At 40.5% G+C, this 18,802-nt stretch overlaps 2 protein-coding genes across 3 annotated transcripts in view; both read left to right on the top strand.

Annotated features, from left to right (window-relative positions):
• The first annotated feature begins 966 nt into the window (after positions 1-966).
• On the top strand, positions 967-5,450 carry fundc1 (FUN14 domain containing 1). The gene is made up of 5 exons (XM_030757803.1): positions 967-1,084; positions 1,555-1,708; positions 3,032-3,107; positions 3,194-3,322; positions 4,652-5,450. The coding sequence occupies exons 1-5, from the start codon at positions 1,069-1,071 to the stop codon at positions 4,727-4,729; spliced, it is 453 nt and encodes a 150-aa protein (XP_030613663.1). The 5' UTR covers positions 967-1,068; the 3' UTR covers positions 4,730-5,450.
• A 1,824-nt stretch (positions 5,451-7,274) lies between these two features.
• Positions 7,275-18,802, top strand: part of efhc2 (EF-hand domain (C-terminal) containing 2) — a 32,699-nt gene continuing 21,171 nt past the window's right edge. For both annotated transcript variants that reach the window (XM_030758326.1, XM_030758325.1), the window contains exons 1-14: positions 7,275-7,388; positions 8,163-8,351; positions 8,563-8,713; positions 9,802-10,025; positions 10,213-10,449; positions 11,121-11,237; positions 14,579-14,717; positions 15,476-15,641; positions 15,750-15,892; positions 16,004-16,200; positions 16,304-16,437; positions 16,840-17,034; positions 17,874-17,966; positions 18,586-18,685. In XM_030758326.1, coding sequence (XP_030614186.1) covers positions 7,347-7,388; positions 8,163-8,351; positions 8,563-8,713; positions 9,802-10,025; positions 10,213-10,449; positions 11,121-11,237; positions 14,579-14,717; positions 15,476-15,641; positions 15,750-15,892; positions 16,004-16,200; positions 16,304-16,437; positions 16,840-17,034; positions 17,874-17,966; positions 18,586-18,685 — 2,127 coding nt within the window. In that variant the 5' untranslated portion in view covers positions 7,275-7,346. The remainder of the gene's footprint in view (positions 7,389-8,162; positions 8,352-8,562; positions 8,714-9,801; positions 10,026-10,212; positions 10,450-11,120; positions 11,238-14,578; positions 14,718-15,475; positions 15,642-15,749; positions 15,893-16,003; positions 16,201-16,303; positions 16,438-16,839; positions 17,035-17,873; positions 17,967-18,585; positions 18,686-18,802) is intronic.

Here is an 18,802-nt window from a genome sequence, read left to right as displayed (position 1 = left end):
AGCTGTCATGTCTGCCAAGGATATTGTTGCAACGTCGCACATGTACTTTCTGACTGATAGATGGATAAACAGATACCAGCTTGAGAAACGGGGGGATCTCATTCTCATCCAAATAACAGATACAAAACATGAATAAAAAATAAATGAGCTGTGAAAGGAAGTGCACAAATGGTAAACAGGCCACAAAAAAGCATAATTTAACGTTAATTGTATTTGTAAAGATTGTGCCATGACAATTACACCCTTGTTGAAGTTTTGTGTCATTTATTTTATTTTCCATTTTTCCATGTATTTTTTAAGCTTTACTAGAGGAGCACTTCATTAAACAAATAAACACAATGCCCCACCAATCCAAATAAAATGTAAAAATCTCCCCATCAAAATCACAAGATGATACAAGGCGAATACGTAATAATACATTTACTGTTTGTCTGTTTTATTTATTTAACTCTCCCACTCTGCACACCAGGTTATTACGAAACCCATTCACTGAGTTAAATGGATGGATGGGAATCAATAATACAAATATGACCTAAATAAATGAAAGCAGCTGTTGTCAGGTAGGATTAATCTATTACATCAGACAACTAGGAAAACAAGATCATTGGATAGTCATTCCCACCTGGACACATTTATTCCTTTATTTTGCTGAAGCAATGATATCCATAAAAGAAGACACTAAAATGATATGGTTGTAAATTTTTACCTCACTTAAAGGGTAAAAAAAAAAAAGTCACTACCTATACCTTTGGCTGCCCATACCTGCGTCCCAACAACCTTCAGAGCACTGAGTGTCCAGCAGGTCACCTGATGGAGTTGCAAGGTTGGAATAATCTTTAGACGTTCAGAATTTTGTATCTAAAATAAAAACATTATTATTATTATTATTATTATTATTATTATTATTATTATTATTATTATTATTATTATTATTATTATGTTGCGTGAAGAAGGACGTTACTTCATCTGTAGGCCTGCTCGCGTCTTGGTTTCTTTTTTTACCGTCAAAACTATGCAAATGACGCCAGACGTGAAGGCAGCTGAGGACAGAGACCAGTACGCTCCAAAATGGCGAATCGCAAGGGTAAGCAGGCCTGTAAAGTTATTCTGTGTGAATCAGAACCAGGACGCTCGTTATCCTCGCAGTAGGCACAGTTGGTAACGTTCACGTCGCTGTTTTTGAATCGTTGAAGCTATTGCTCCGTTTCCTCTGAAGCGCTGACTCTTTCTCCGGGCGCAGCATTTACAGCTACTGTTAACTTTTTACTGCTAGCTTTGGCTGTGAAGTCATGCTAACCTAATTTGAGGCGCAAGAATTTTAGTTGTAAAAAGTTGTAATGAAGCTACAGGTATCTGCCTCTGTCATACCGGGACGCTTGTAAAGTTAACGAGAAGTAAACTACCACCGTTTATCGTTAAGTAATGGGTAACAGCATCCAGAATGTAGCATTGGTAATCTTCCCATAACATTAATAATACAACTGTGTATGTAAAACTGCTCACTGCTACACTCATTATTTTATGCTAGCTGCTTATTTTTTCTTGTATGTACAGACGTGGAAGAGGAGATTTACGACAAGGTCGTGGATCTGACAGAGTATGCCAAACGGCAGCCATGGTGGAACCGCCTTTTCGGAAAAAATTCCGGCCCCATAGCAGAGAAATACTCAGTGGCCACACAGATCGCAATAGGTGGAGTGAGTGGATGGTAAATATTCTCATTGGAAATGCATTGCGCTGCCTTTAGTGTTCCTAGCTAACTTCCCCACTTATAGTATTGATAAATATGAATATGAATGGCTGGGGAATTCCCCAATGCTTAATGAGGCGATGTCAGATTAAATTAGGCAGTCTTAGATTGCTCTTTGTCTCAACTTGTCTCTATCTTCTGTTGCCTGATGGCTGTCTTTATTTCATAGAGTGCTCAGTGAAGGTCTTGTGCTTCCCTTATTTCTTTATACTTTGCTAGGAATATGGGAAATAGGTGCAGAGATTTATTGGAACATGTGCAAACGTGCATGGAAATAAAGCACATAAGGCAAAAACAGTTTATACAATACTAACAACCTTAAAATTGACCACATTTATTCTTCAGTACAGCCTGAACTCTCTGAGGCAGCTTTCTTGTCATTTCTTAAATAGTCTTCAGGAACAGTTCTCCAGGTTTCTTGAAGGACATTCAAAGTTCTCCTTTGGATCTTGGCTGCCTTTTGTTTTGTTCTCTATCAAGAAGATCCCCACACCGCTTCAGTAATGCTGAGGTCCAGGCTCTGGGGAGGACAGTCCATGGCTGATAGTGTTCCATTGTGTGGTTTTTCTGTCCAGGTATGCTTTTACTGCATTGGCAGTATGTTTGGGATTGTTGTCATGCTGAAAATGAAGTTGTTCCTAATCAGACTCTTTTCACATGGCATTGCTTTCTGCATTCATGATTCCATCAATTTTGACAAGATCTCCAACACCGTGGCTGAAATTCAGCCCCAACTCATGACAGAGCCTCCACTGTTTTTGCTGTGGACAGTCATTTCAAGGAGAAGCAGTACCTCGATTTGAACCCAAAGTTTCAAATTCCTATTTATCACTCCATAAGACCTGGTACCCCTGATTTGCAGTCCAGTTCTTGTATAATTTGGCATACCTCAGCCTTTGTACCACAGCCAGGTACCAGGACTGGATTGAAAATGAGTGGAAAAAAGCAGCCAATGTCCAAAGAAAACTTTGAAGGACCTATTGCTTAAGACTATTTTAAAAAACGACAGGAATATCTGGCTCCTTGGAAGCAAAATATAAAATATATGCTCATCTTAATGTTCAGGGTTTACGGTAATAGAGACCAAACTGTGTTTTGCCATCAGTTATGAAAACAGATTTCACGCTCTGACATAACTGTGCAGTTAAAGTATCTTCCCAAACAATGTTTTAGTTACTTTATCAGCGTGTCCATTCACTGTCATGCAAACCTTATAGTGGTCACTGTAAAGCTAACTCATGTCATTATTAACTATTATGCTGTATTTTCAACTCACCTCAGGTGTGCAGGTTACCTCTTCCAGAAGGTTGGAAAAGTTGCTGCTACAGCTGTGGGGGGCGGTCTTCTGCTGTTGCAGGTATTATTGCATCACTCAGCATAAATACGTGCGGGTTAAACTTTTCAACAGATTGACGGCATTTTGGTGAATCTCTCTCTGCCCAGGTCGCTAACAACAGTGGCTATATCCAAGTGGACTGGAAGAGAGTAGAGAAGGATGTCAACAAAGCTAAGAAGCAGTTAAAGAAGGGAACAGATCAGGCAGGCCCTGAGCTCAACACGTTTGTTGAGAAGGTAAGGCTTTTCTGAGCTGATTGTGAGAGCATTTTCACTTTTCCATTACAGCTGAAAATGAGGCAGTGAGGGCAGTCTGATGGACTAGTAGTTGAAAGTCTTGACCATCTAACTCCCTCGTTTTCAGGTGTTTCTTTCATTCTTTCTTTAACCATGTTTCCTGTCATGAACAACACTAAGCATTTAGAAGGCAAATGGCCAAAAATGATTCTTATTAAAACATCCAATAAATAAATAAAATCGTCAGTCAGCAAGATGTTTTGTCAGTTATCTTCTATTAAAGTCTGTCTGTCCTCCCAGAAATATGTATTCCCACTCAGTGTTCAACTTGGCAACACTTTGGGGCTGTTATTTCAGGCTGGTCCAAACTCATATCTTCATGAATAACTATTTCAAAGGGCACTGGGAAATTGGCAATCAATTCTGATTAAGAACTGGTTCATCAGTTTAGTGACTTTGCATCTAAATACAGGTTAAAAAGCCATTTTAACATTAACATTTAATGGTTATGGTTCAGTTCTAAGTGCAAACATGATCAGTGTAGCATGTGAGTCCACGTTCCAGATACAGTAAGCCAAGAACAATAAGAGGTTTGTCTTTGATACAATAAGTAGATACATCTTCAGCCGCACAGCTGAAACTGCTGTGAATGTTGTGTAACCCTTCCAAACAAGCCATACTCATTCAGTCTTTTTAATTGTACCATCAAGCACTTAAATATTTCCTGAAGCTTGTGGTGTCTCAGATGTAGCTCGTGTTTTTGGGGTTTTTTGCAGTTTCTCTGAGCATTGCACGGTCCGACCTTGGGGTGAATTTTCTGGGACATTCACTCCTCGGAAGATTGTAGCATTGTGTTAACGCACACCTGAATGCTCCAGACCAGCAAACTGCCAGATTCTGCTTCTATAGAGGTGCTCACACTTGCTGATGATTAATTCATCAAGTGCATTTGATTAGCAGCACCTGGCCGCTACTTAGCCTCTTAATTCCTAAGAAAGTAATAAAGGTGTAGTTAGTTTTTCACAGGACTGTGAGTTTAGTGTATTGTTATCGATCGGTTCTTAGGGGGCAGAGGTGGGAAACCCACCGTTTTTAGGAACTCAGAGTCCTGCTGTAGATTACTATTCAGCATTCATTGAGTGCCATACCCCTGTGCTGAGGCTGTTAGCATATGCTTCCAACATTCTTTCTCACTAGTTTAAAGTTTTACAAAAATTGATGTAAAATCTTTTTAAAGGTTGAGTCCGCTTGCATGCCTGTGACTGTGGGTTAATATCCGCCCAGAGTTGTAACTATATTAACCACTGAAATATGTTTTGTGTCTTTCAGTCCAAAGAGTTTGTGAAGAAAAACATTGTCGTCACAAGTGGCTTCATCGGAGGATTCCTGCTCGGCCTGGCGTCTTAGGGCCTGCCGAACGAAAGGAGTGTATTGTTTTTCGTTTATTTTTGTTGATGTTATGAAAAACTATAGAGGATAATTATATCATTGCTGGAGGGTTCTCAAGTGTTTTAACAGCAAACAACCAACAGATACCAGTTTAGCGTGAAGCTCTGTGTTTCTAGATAAGCTGCACTGCAAATCCTTCTGTTTCTAACACCCTGTTTCCAACTGCTGTCCATAAAGACGTGGGACTTATTTATTAGCTCAGAATGGCCCTCTTGAAACACTCCATTTTCAGCGCCAAATAATAATACATATCATAGAAAACGAATTAAGAGAGCAGAGCCGGCAGAATGTTTCTGTTTTGTATGTATTTAGTTACCAAATGGATGGTTGTTCCAGAAGGAGAGGTTTCCCACTGTTACTGTGCACAGTTTCTACAAATAGACTTCAGTTCACCTTCACCTGGCAGGGAATGCCTTTAGGATTTTCCTTCAGTGCCACAGTTAAGTTTTTTCAGCTCCACGCATCGTAATCGTGTTCAGAGTGAAAACTTGAAGTTCAGCATAAAAGTGCTGATAGATGAGGGGTCCTCGTGCCTCTGGAAGTGCTGCATGTTTTGTGGGTTACACCAGCCTCTGCTGTCTCTTTTTTTATGTTTAATGTTTAGCAGTGATTTCATGCTGTAACTACTGAAGGTTGTTGTTTTACTATTATGTAAGTAAATAAAAATGCATAAGTTGAATTGTGTGGAATTCATTTACCAGTACAAATGAATCTTCTTCCTCTTGAATTAGTCTGTTAATGTGCGTTCATAAAAGCTTGTTTGCTTTCACTTATAACAGATTTTGTAAAATATTTTATAGCAATTCAGAGTTTTGAATCAGTGTGATTAAAATGTGTTACTGTGGCCATCTTTATGTTGGCTGCAGGTATCCAGGAATAGTTTACAGTGTATAACGTGCTCTGTTTTTCTACAATGTGTTTTTAAGACAGTTTTATGTTTACAGGGATGTTTATGGCATACATTAAAATGACCATTTTCGGTTAAATTCAAAGGGTTTTAAGCAGCATAAAAGTTCCAATAAACTTTTTTTTTAAGTAATCAGAAACAATACAGTAAACTATGAAAATTAAGATATTATTTATAATAGGAATCACTCTGAGAGCCTCCACTGAGGCAGCACACACTGGTGGAGTAAAACTGTTTCCTTTTAAGGGAATAGTTCTTTGTTTATATTCATTTTGGGGGTTTTTTTGTTCTTTTAAAATGTACTTTGTAGTGCAGTACACAAACATGTAGGAGTAGGTAATTGGTAATAAGTACTGATTTGTAATTAATTAGACGTGAAAATGAGATATTATACTACAGTATATTTCTAACCAAGCAGCTCATTCTCGTGACAATTTCTTTAAAGATGAAATGCATTTTGGGGGCAGATCTGAAATGTCAAAGTGAGGTCAGAGGTCAAATGTGACATATTTTAAATCTTTATACAGTACTTTCTCATTGGAAGAATCATAGTTTCTAAGTTATAAGGCTTTTGTCCATTTTCTACCAATAAATCATGAAGCTGACCTTGAACACTTTGGTGGATGGGAGCCAAATTTTAATGGACTGTTAATATGAGCCCACTCTGCACCCCTACAAGGTTTGATCAGAATTTAAAACATTTTGAGCTATTGTGTTTACAGACAAAATGATACGCAAATGCTACCAAAAGGCATGATTACTACTTAATTAAAGGTAGCATTAATATGTGATATCTGACATCATCAGAGGATTTTCTTGAAGGACATCAAAATCCACCACTGGCCGGTGTTGTGCCAAAAAAAAAATTTTCCATTGTTTCTGTGTGTTTTGACAATGTGTAATGTATTTGTTTATATTGGTAAATAGACTGTAGTCCACAAGATTTATGAAGGGTTTATATATAAAATGAAGAAATTACCTGTTTTGCAAGTGTTTTTATGACTCTGCATTTTTGTACCTACGTTATAATCAATTCAGGACTTTTTGACCACTTAAAATACCTTCACAGAACTGTGATGTTAGATTTGTTGCAAATAAAAAAAACAAAAAAACCCCATTTTTAATGTCAATGACTGCTTCTACCCTGATAAATACAGGATATACAAAAATTACGGCCAGAAAGTGATTGTAGCTTGTGACAGGAGTGTAGTTTCTCACTCAGAATGATTTGATATCATTCATGAGAGATTTGTTTGACATATTGTTCGGGAAAAGTCATTTACAACAGTTTAAATACAGCCAGTAATTTTTTTTTAAATTATTTTTTATTTCCTTTTGCAAATACCGGAAAAAACTTTCTGGCACAACACCGGCACTTTGAAACCCCTCAATGATCACCAGAGCATTAAAAAAAAAAAAAGCGATAGATAGATTAGATTTTTGTGTACATAAATTTTTTTTTTTTATTTAATTGACTACGTTAGCATTAAAATATACAACGAGCATCAATAATATCAATACTGTTATAATATTGAAAATATAGGTATATATTTTATTGGTTCTTCCTGTTGCTAAGAGACTCCCCCAGCAGACGTTTCCGTGGTAACCAATAACAGACCGTTGAAACGGGTTTATGGAGACAAATCAAACTGTTCCAGCTTTGACGTCATGGCTTTACCGTTTCTGCCAGGAAATTCTCCCAATAAGCGAGTAAGTTTCCCCGTTTGCTTCGCAGCAGCTGAATGTATCAGAGTATTTTAGCTAGATCCAAGTTAACATCCGTTATATAATATAATTACAATAGGGCCTCGTGCTCGGGCCCTAATAATATAAGGACTTAATTATCTTACTGCGTTGATCCTGTTAACCAAAAAAACTACTCGCATTCAGGAATTCAGCCGCAGTGGAGATAAACTATGCGTTTTTCATGCTCTAAGTAGTTTTTATGAGCTTCGTAATACTAATTCAAAAGAGATATATACACAAGCTATATACAGCATTTTGCCGCAGAAAGAGGTCATGACACTTAAGTAATACTGAGGAGAATTTTATAACAGCAAAGATGGCGGTAGAAGTATGTTTGTCTATGAAGTTTTTATGTCTCAGTGAGCACTGACAGTAAAGTTCAGTTAGATAATCAACTTGAGACGCCTGCAGGAAAGTCTTTGGTAGCAGTACACCTTCCAGGGTGAAACATCTTACTCTGGAGCAAAGTCACTATCCCCCCCCCCACAAAAAAAGATACAAAATAACTGCGCAGATAAGCATTCAGAGCCATTTCCATGTGTCAAAGCTTGCCTTTAGAAGAACGTTCAGGACACAAAACTACATGTATAGCATCAAGTTTGATGACTTTGCCCCACAGTGAGGGATTTGGGATTGTTTGAGTGCCATTCCTCTTCCTTGCATATTGGCTTGGATTAAGTCCATTAAGAGTCTATAATAGAAAGTGATTCCATATATGTTCTCCTTTCTGTACCACAGCTGGGGAAGGAAAGATTCCACAAATCCCAACATTTTGACTATTCCAATGGAGTCCCTATGCTGGTTGGGTTTGAGAAGCCAGGCATTGGAGGAGAGGATTTAGTGGGCCAGAAGATTAAACCAAAGTACTCCGTGTATCCCACAGGAGAGGGCAGTGGTTCACCAGCATGGGTAACCTTTGACAAACAGGTGAATAATTGAATTAAATCAGTTTTACGCTCCAGCTTTGTGTTATTTTTTATGTTATTAGTGTGGTGGAATGCTTTCAATAGATTGTTACTCATTCAAGCAAAATACTCTAAACAGTAATTAAAATTTGCATATTTTTTTAAAAGTCTGCCATCATGTCTAGAACTAAATATTTGTCATTTCATTAATAAATATCACTTTGTCCTTCCAGGTTCTGTGTTTTGATGCGTTCTTCCAGGAGACTGTGCCTGAGGCTCAGTCTGAGACTTACAGGATCAGAAAGTGTAAGATCTACTTCTTCCTGGAAGATGATACCATACAGGTGGTGGAGCCGGAGTATAAGAACAGTGGCATTCCTCAAGGTGTCTTGTCTTGATTTGCAAATCTGATAAACTGTGAATAATTTATTCACAATAGAACATAAAAAAAACATATCAAATGTTTAAATTGATGAAATATACCATTAAAAATAAATAAATAAATAAGGTCACTTTGAATTTGATGTCAGCAAAAGCTGAGACAGGGCCATGTTTCCCACTGTGAAGCGTCCAACAGTGTGTAAACATCTGGAAGCAGAGCAGTAGCTGGACTTTGGAGAAAGAAATTCTCAGAAGTCTGATACAGGTTCTAGCTGCTCAAGTTGTAATAGATGTTATAATGCATAACCTGCGTTTGTGGATGGCACGGTGAGCCCATGCACTGATTTCCATGTCAGAATCATGCCTGTTTTGGATACTTTGGGGGACTCGAAGATCATGGACATCCAATATTGATTTTCTGGTTTGTCTCTTGCACTGAGATTTCTTAAGATCATTCGGAGAAACTGAACAAGATTTATTGAAATACAAATAGCTGATTTGGCGATTAGACTCTGATGGCCCATCGAAGCTGAAGGGAATGCCAGTAGAGATAGGAATTAGGTAGGGCGCTGGTGGTGGTGGAGACCAAGATGGAGGCTTGGAAGGAGCTCTTGGGTGGTGAAGGGGAGGAGGTGGGTTGCATGCATGAATCTGGAAGGGAGAATGACAGGTAAGCAGTGATATTTAAAGCATGCTGAGGGGAGGCTGATCGACTCAAGGAAGGCCGGCAGACAGATGACTGGACTAGAAGAGATGAGGTCAGCATTGAGTTTGACAGCGTGGGAAAGTGGAGGTGATGTCATATAGAGAGATGTCAAAAACCCAGGAAAGAATGTTAATGAGTGATTTCAGGTCTTCCTTATTGAACTCACGCCTAAGCTTCATAACGCTCCTCCAGCTGTTTCTTTTTTTAGTGCCACTTTTCCCACCATCCCAATTTCTTTGAGGTATGTTGCTGCCATCAAATTCAGCGACTCATCTTTTCTTAAAATGGTAACGCTGTCTCAGTTTAAACATTTGATATGTTTGCATTATTCTATTGCTTTCATACCCATTTGCTACCAATTCCGTGTTGGTGATCCCTGTCACAGGAACACTCATTCGTCGCCACCGTATCCCACTGCCTCCTCCAAACGAAGACCAGTTCTACAACGTTTTCCATTTCAACATCAACCAACAGATGGTGATGTACTCTCGCACATTCACTGTGACTGACTGTGACTCTTTTACACGAAACTTTCTCACAAAACTCGGGGTGTACGTAAATAGCCCTGCCACCGTACCTGATGACCCCTACAGCAGCCTTCGGGAGCAGGTGGGCATCTGAAATGAATTTTTTTTTAGAATTTATAACTTTATTTTTTTAAAATAAGTGTTTAATTATTTAGTCTGTAATACAACCTTGTCAAAATTAAGTTTTAATCCTCCCTAATTTAAAATAAATAAATAATTGAAACATTCGTTTGTTTTGCCACTGCTGAAAATCTCTGTCTCTCTTTCAGCTCGAAAAGAGCATGCGGCCACTTCGGCCGTATGAGAGACGCGACACGCGGAGGCAGTTCCTGGACCATGACCGCGAAGTCCTGTGCTTCAACTGCTTCTGGGATGATGGGGATTCGCGGGAGCTCATACTGCACTACTTCCTGGCTGATGATACCATCGAGATCCGGGAGGTGATCCCCCCGAACTCCGGGAGAGACAAAGTGACCAAATTCCTTTGCCGCTGCAGACTACCTAAGGTAAGGCAGTGTGATAAAAGCTGTTGAAAAATAATGTTTCCAAACCCCTGAGCCCCTCGAGTGGAGAGCGAGGAGTGAGGAGTATCTTGAGTGAAGGAGTGTAAGGAAGAAACATACAGGGTTAAATAAAAGGAGCTTAAAGTTGAGCTATTTAAACCTTGTTTAGCATTTAAAGATGGTTACTCCTAATCTAAAGGCTTGCAGTGTCTCTGTTTCTGGTTGTATTGCTTTTTTTCTTCTTCTTCCTGCCTTCATGGAGGCTTCATTCACTCTGACAGGACTCCTGCAGCACCCCGTCTCCCTCAAGCATTTTGGCTTTCTCCTCCAGTTACTGACTGATCAAGCCTAATTCATCCCGAAGGACAGCCAGGCTTCAATCATGTCAGCGTGTAACTGTGTGTTTTTAGTCCAGTAACGTTGTTTGCTCTGGTGCCTTTTATTAAATGTCAGCCTTAAAGGTTGACCAGAATCCGCCATCCAGCGGGACGTCACCGTGTCCTTAATGACAGATCTCATTTCCTTCTTCAGTCTTATTTTCTTTCAGTCTTTTATTCTTTCATTAGTCTTTTCATTTCTCTTACCAGGTGTGTTTCATGCAGAATGGTATTTATTTCTATTAAGTATTTTTCATTTCTGCTATTTTCTGTCTGCGCTTCTTATTTTTTTTGTAGCATTTTCCAGCCAAAATCAAGCAGCCTGGAGAGATAACAGACCACACGGTGCTCAACGTGCTTACCTCCAGTATTATGGGCACTATGGGGGACCGCTACATGCTGGACAGCCTCAACGTATGTCCTGCCTCATCCACACTCACACTACAAACATGCTGACATGACAACGTGATGTTATTTGAGAGGTCAACGAGAGTCTTGGCAGTTAGGGAGATTGCCGTGTTTCTCGGAGATTAAGCCTAAAACCAGCTATTAAGGAACTCTTCTAGAGTTAAGGATAAAATATGTGTCAAATTATTATAATCCAGTAATCAGTCCAGGGCAAAGACCGATACTACTTCAGCAAATACAGTACTGTGCAAACATCTTGGTCACCCCTCATTTCTTCAGATTTTACAAGGAAAATGTGAAGACTCAGTTTATCAAAATATATACATACATACATGGAAATACAGTACATAAGGCAAAAATTGAGTTTGGACAATTCTAGCAAGCTTAAAAACAATATTTGGAATGACCACCTTTATTCTCCACAGCCTGAACTCTCTTCTAATTTCTTTTTTGTGTGTGTGTGTGAGATCAGATTTTTGTTGTCTTTAGACAAACATATAATCAGTAATATCAAAAAAATACAATAAAGTTTAAGACCCCCCCCAAAACCCAACAACCACAGAAAAAAAAAAAATCTGGTCCAGAAGGAGGCAAGAGAAAAGAAACAAGGAGAGAAAGTAGGAGATGAACAGCAAGAGAACGAAGGATATTGGTGGGGGAGGGGGGCACTCAGTACAATAAAGACTTAAGATCCTCTATGACTTGGGCCCAAAGATTAACTTCTTCTTTAGCTCCATGGATTCAGGCTGTGGGCAGTTCAAGATAAGCAAAATCCATGAATGTGAGCAGCCATTTCCTCTGAGCGAGCAAGTGAAGTTTCCACCTTGTGGGCAATCAACTTTTTAGTAGCTGTCAAACCAGCTAAAGATACATGTTTTCCTGCCTTATGCAGTTTTTATTGATATGTCATTTAAAATGAAAAAAATTAAAACTATTTAACCATATCCCAAACACCACCCCAGTCAAAAGTTGGGCTGAGGTGCACCATAGTGAATCCAGTGGAAATGGAAGGCGTGAAACTGTTCCACTATACCCTCGAGTCTCATGCAAAATCTCAAGTAGCTGGTGTTTGCTAACCTGTCATGAGACGCCATAGGTTGTCATCACAGTCCGCAGTAGAGCGTGCACAGATTTCCTCAATGAAACAAAGGCATTTTTTATCAAACACATCACAAAGAGAGTGAATACCCTTGACATACCAATGCCAATAATGACCAATCTTAATTGGGTGCTTACCAATTAAAAGACCATGATTATTAAAAATAGGCAAATGAACATTCCAGTTTGATAAAATTGTTTTTCAGTAGCCCTCCAGATCGCAGTTTAAATGGGAGAGCCAGAGTCTCCTCTAATGCACGCCAACACACCTCCATCTTATTGTTACACCAGCTAAATAAAGGCTGTAGCATGAATGCCCAATGACATAATTCGAAGTTTGGTAAAGAAAGTCCCCCATCAGATCTGTCACTCTGCGTGATAGATAACCTAATACAGGGGTGTTTACTATTCCAGACAAATTTAGTTATCATACGTAATTCGTGCCGGAAACCAGTTGGAAGTGGCAAAGGCAACACTGAACTTACAAATGAAAGAGTTTGGCAATGAGGACCAGCTTTCAAGATCACGAGAGATCCTCATGTGGGTGTACTCAAAATTAACCTGGACAGCTGACTGCAAGGATGCTGAGACATCGACATATTTAATTTTATTAACCACTGTAATATCAGATGGCAGTGACATGCCTTTCAGTGGATCATTCAAAGGTAGGAATGCAGATTTAGTCCAATTAATCCTGTACCCTGATATGTCATCCAAACTTTTAAAAATGGATAAAATGTTAGGAATAGAGTCCTGTGCATTTCCATCATACAGGAGAATGTCATCTGCTTAAGAGAAATGTGATGGTTGGTCACATACTAAGTAATGGGGGTGACAGAATCAGACGTGAACTGACCGAGTCAGAGTTTCTAGAGAAAGAGCAGCGAGGAACGGGCTCAAGGGAAAGTCATGTCTGCTGACTCTGGCAATGTTAAATGTGGATGAACAGGATCTTTCTGTCAGTACTATGGCCAAGAAATTAGTATACAGTATCATACTTATGAATTTAATTATTTACTTATGAAGAGCCAAAACAAAAAGATTCCAACACTGACCACAGGTATTGTCACTCCAGAGAGTCAAATGCTTTCATTGGATCCAGTGAGAAAACAGGAGGAGGTAATGATGATGAGGAGACACTGTGTGTTATAAGAAACAGTCTTCTCATGTTATCTGATGGCAATCTAGACCTAATAAAACCAGTTTGATCAGTTTGGTCATAAAGAGCAGAAGTTGCGTGCATTTTATTCATTCATCAGCATTTAAAAGGGATGAGGGTCTATAACTAGAGCAGCCATATGGATCTTTGCCTTTTTAATTGCCACATTTACATCTCTGGGAAAAAAAAAAACACTCTATCCAAAGATGCTTGTATCATATAGTAAGGGACCCAGGCTCGCCCAACAAGTTGAATACACATCTGAGGGAATTCCATCACCAGGGAATTTACCACAATGCATATCCAGAGCAGCTTCCTGAAGTTCATTCACAGTAAAGGGTCGGTCTAATTCCAGTGATTCAGCCTCTGCTAGTTTTGGTAATTCAATGCTATCTAAAAAAACAGTCACATGTATTTTAATTGGCAATTACCTCTGGGCTACAGTACCAGTCAAGAGTATGTGAATTAACAGCACCCCAGATAAGAGCCCCCCCTAAATGCTTCACAGAGTTCAAGTAACACATCTCACATCTCACCATCAACTGTGTGAATCTGGACTTTACGGTTGAATTTCTGCAAAGAAGCCACTTCTAAGGAAGAACAACAAGAGGAAGAGAACGGCTTGAGCCGAGGAACACAGGGAATGGACATTAGACCAGCTGAAATCTGTCCTTTGGTCTGAGGAGTCCAAATCTGAGATTTTTGGTTCTTAACACCATGTCTCACCACAAAAAAGGTGAGCAGATGGTTCCTACATGTGTAGTTCCCACTGTGAAGTAAGGAGGAGGAAGTGTGATGGTATGGGGAGGGGGGGGGGGGCAGCTTTGCTGGTGTCACTGTTGGCAATTTAAATCCAAGGCACATGTAACCAGCATGGCTTCGACAGCATTCTGCAGCGACATGCCATCCATCTGGTTTGTGCTTAGTGGGACCGTCTTTTGTTTTTCAACAGAACAATGACCCCAAGCACACCTCCAGGCTATGTAAGGGCTCTTTGACCGAGGTGAATTCAGTGAGTTCAACAAGTAACTTTCTGTATATGTTTTTTTACTCATGTCATTTTCTCCATTCTTTCTGCTCTCGCCTGCAGACAGGAGCTGTCCACGAGGACTTCTACAAGGACTGTGATTTGATTATAGGTGGGGAAGTGAATGTGTTTGGCAGGAGAGTAATCCTCACCGACTGTGATGACTTCACCAAACACTACTACCGCACCAAATATGGCATAGGTAAACACTGCTGCTGTGCTGTTGATTTGTTTTTCTTTGTGTCAGTGTTGCTACGAGTGTTTGCATTGTTTCTTTGGACAAAATCGTCAGCTTTAAAATGTTTGGGCACATTTTGAATAAAAAAAAAGTTTTTCAAGAGTTTTAACTTTGCAAAAAATATCTCACGTGTAACAAATGACATAACGAAGTGTTTCCAATGATATTTTTCCCAGGGATTACCAGTCGTGTCTTGCATTGTATTAATCTGAACACTTGGGGGCAGTAAGAGCAAGCACCAGCCAAAGCCACCCCCTTCCTATGGAACTGATTCCTGAATCCGATGGTACAGGATAGATTTGCTTGGAAAATGAGGTCCGTCTATACAGAGAGCATTCCTTGTTTAGTGCTCATTAGAACAAATAAAAGTGTTCAGCACCACTGATGAACTGATAAAAGATACTTTGGGCCTCCAGTTGAAGTTAAAGGTACTGAGGATTACCAGAGGCACACTGCTCCCCAGCAAGAAAAACCCATACCCTTACCCTTGCTCTCTGCCACCCTGAGCAGGTTTTGGGGGCTTGCTGCATTAGTCACAGTAGGAACCAGGCAGGGGCCCCGCTGACAGGCCACTGTGATGGAGGCGTCCCGTCTGGCTCTGAGCAGTCAGAGGTCAGCTCAGGGATGGATTACCTGTTTCCCTGTGATCATTTCAGCTCTCCTCATGGGTTTCTTTTCTTCTTTTAAGTGTTTTGTCTCTTCTTTCTCCTGCTTCCTCTCAGAGGACTTCACCCCAGTGCAGAACAAAGCTCCGCCAGCCCCCAAGCCCCCGAGGCCTCTGCCCCCCTACATCGGCTTTGGCTCAGAGGAGGACTCACTAGGCTCCTGCCTGTGCCTCCTGCCCAAGCCCCCGCAGAAAGATTTCCACAAATTTATGGAGAAAGACAGGTTAGATGAGTTTAAGTCATAGTCACAATTAAATTACTGAAATATCTCTACTTACATGTACATGTGTTAGTAGTAGCCCCCAAGTCTAGTGTGAACCTGTCTCTGTAGATACGGCCTGGACAGTAAAGTGCTGACTTTCCGAGCTAAGATGATTACGGCTGATCCAACTGACAGAGAGCGGGTGTTCATCATCTCCTTCTACCTCTGCGATGACACCATCAGTGTGTTTGAACGCCCACAGAGGAACTCAGGTAAAAATGTTTGGACCTCAGCTGCACCAGAGCTCCTCCGAGGACTTGAGATAGAAATCGATGACCCTCGAGGTTTGGATATGTTTAGCTAAGAATTACCACATCTTGTAGGTGTCCTTGGTGGTAGGTTTCTGGCGCGTGGTCGTGTAAAGAAACCAGGCCAGGAGCTGTTCAAGAGTGAGCTGTCTCAGTACTTTACAGCTCAGGATCTGTATGTTGGAGCTACCCTCTGCCTCAACAGTATCAACTTCCAGCTTCTGGATGCTGATGAATACACATTCAACTACATGGAGCAGCATGCTGAGGAGGTAACGAGGGAAGATGGTATCACAAGCTCGTTTTTTAGTCTCGGGGACATGAAGCAGTCATTTCCTCTAGTGTTAAGCATGTTTTCTGTGTCACTGTTGAAAGTTTCCCAAAGCCAACATGGGCACCATCCTCAGCAAACTACGGTCCATTCCAGAGGAGAAACAGAGCGAGATCAGGAAGTTTGTGACTCTCAGTGACCCCAGCAACACTGGCTTCATCCCTTTTGAGTCGATAAGGTACAGTAATGCCGCAAAAATGCTCACAGTTTAATTCCTAGCCCACAAGTATGTGATCAGTGTGCTCAGCTCTACAAGGTAAAACTACTGCCAGCACCTCCTGTCAGCTGAGTGCGGTAGCTTGGATTAGAGCAGGAGAAGGGTTTCAGTTCCTCACCATAAAGGGATTATGAGGGTAATTATTAACTATATGCATGCACAGCCAGGTGGCATGAAGCTTAAATGGTGATATATTTGAGACTAAGTAGTTTCTAGCCTGTTTTAGGGATGTAAATATAAAAAGTGACACAAGAAAGCAAAGAGAAGTCCTGGACACAGTATATTTAAAGTTAGGACTATGAGATGTGGTTAGAATATGTGTCATCAATTTTTGTGTATTATTTTCTCCTGCGTGTGCTACAGGAGCCTCCTTCTGGGACTGGACTGCGATCTGTCTGAGCATGAGGTGCTGGTGCTGGGACGATGTTTCTCAGAGCGCCAGCAGCCCGAGATGGACGTGGGTCTGATGCTGGCCGTGGCCCAGGACTTCCTCAAGAAGCACCCCTTTGAGCAGTTTCCTAAAATGGCCAGAGCATTCGCACACCAAGACCGACACAAGTGAGACAAAATACTGTTGCAACATAAACACAAAAACATACACAAAAACACACAGCGTCGCGTCACAACAAGGCATCAATCACGCAGCCTGTGGCCCCGTGTCTCAGAGCAGAGATTCGTTCCAGCAGTGCAAGAGCAGAGCATTGGAACCAGATGGATCCTTAAGACCTGTTTAGGCCAGAGCACACTCACACACACACACACACACACACACAAACACACGCACACACACACAAACTTACACTCCTTAGTCTATGTGTGTTTCTCCTTGTCTGTCACCTTCATTTTGCTTTTGGGCATAAAATCTTACATGTAATGCATATACACTACACATGATAGGACCTTTAACCCGCTTTTAATGGTTGGGTTATGGTTTAGCCTGCTGGTTTGTTTACATGACTCTGTTGACACCCTCGGTAGGCATCAAATTGTTCATCAGCATCCCGGTAATAAGGATGGCATGATGAGAATGGGCCTCTGGACTCTCTGGCATTACTGTGGAAAATAACTGTGTTCCTGCAGGACAGACATCCTCTGTTTTACACGCATTGTCTTAGCACAATGTCACTTTAAAGCATTTTCCACTTATGGGAATTCCATGTATTTTATGTTAAACTAACAACAAAAGCCAGCTCATGTTGCTGCTGATGGCACATTGTCTCTGATGTAATGCACTGGCCTCTAAGCAGCATGTTTTTTTTTCTTTGAGCCTTTCTCGAATTTCTCTACAAACAGCAGGCGCACAGCCAGTGTGAGTCTGAACTGTAGTCAGCAAACTGCAGCTTTTGCCTTTACCATATGCTGGATGTGTTCTGCTCTTGTTTTTTTTTTTCCTTTAGGACATGCCGTCTGCCCACAAACCAGATAAGGACCATTTGTAAAGCCTTCCACCTTCCCCTGTCCAACAGCCTGCTTGAAGGTCTTCTCAGCGAGTAAGAGCCCACAAATCAGTTTCGAGTAGAGCGGTTCAAGGTCCCTCTAAATTTTCAGAACATTTTCAGAATAGTTTTGAAAGATTTATTTTCACTGATGTAAAGTGCAGGCCCAGGATTGTTCTTGAAAAAAATGATCAACCTAACTGAAAACCATCAAAATGAAGTAAAGCCTGGTTTAAACCCTTGCTTGAACATTTCAGGGGTGTGTTATCATATTTTCCTTTTTTTTTTTTATTTCATTTTGATTTTGTTTTCTATTCAGTTTATTTTCAGTTGGTTTCCAGCATGAGTTTGCTCTTTTCAGTTTTTATCTGTTTAATAGAGTTTAAGTTTAGTTTTTATTGGTTATCGTAGCACCCTCAGGCCAGCTAGAACTGTGTGATTCAACTTCACGTTTTTACTGAGACAAGAAAAGGGGCGCGATCTCTGAGAAGAGTAAGCAATATAGCAGGGTTCATATAATTACTGGAAATGTGTAATTCCATCTATAACTTATGCTCAGAAAGGAAGCAGCTCTTAATTGTTAGTTTGGTAAATGGGCTGAAAAGCTCTCCAGCTCTTTGCAACTAAGGACCACACCAGAACTGTTTCTAATCTGGAGTCATGTTTCACCCAGGTTTGCAGATGGAGGTGAGATTGACTACCATGCCTTCCTTGCTGGTATTAACTGGGTAGAGCACCCCACTCCGCCAGTAATGCCCAAAGACATCTTAAAGGTGAGAAAAAGGAAACAAGAAAAGCAGATTCAGTTCAATGAGAGCATCACAAAGACTCAGTGAGTGATTTCACAGTGTGCACAGATTTTTAAATAGGGATAATTGAAAATCAGTTTA

This window comes from Archocentrus centrarchus, chromosome 21 (genome assembly GCF_007364275.1).
Source record: "Archocentrus centrarchus isolate MPI-CPG fArcCen1 chromosome 21, fArcCen1, whole genome shotgun sequence".
Lineage (NCBI taxonomy): Eukaryota > Metazoa > Chordata > Actinopteri > Cichliformes > Cichlidae > Archocentrus > Archocentrus centrarchus.
This window is presented reverse-complemented; position numbering and strand designations above follow the sequence as displayed.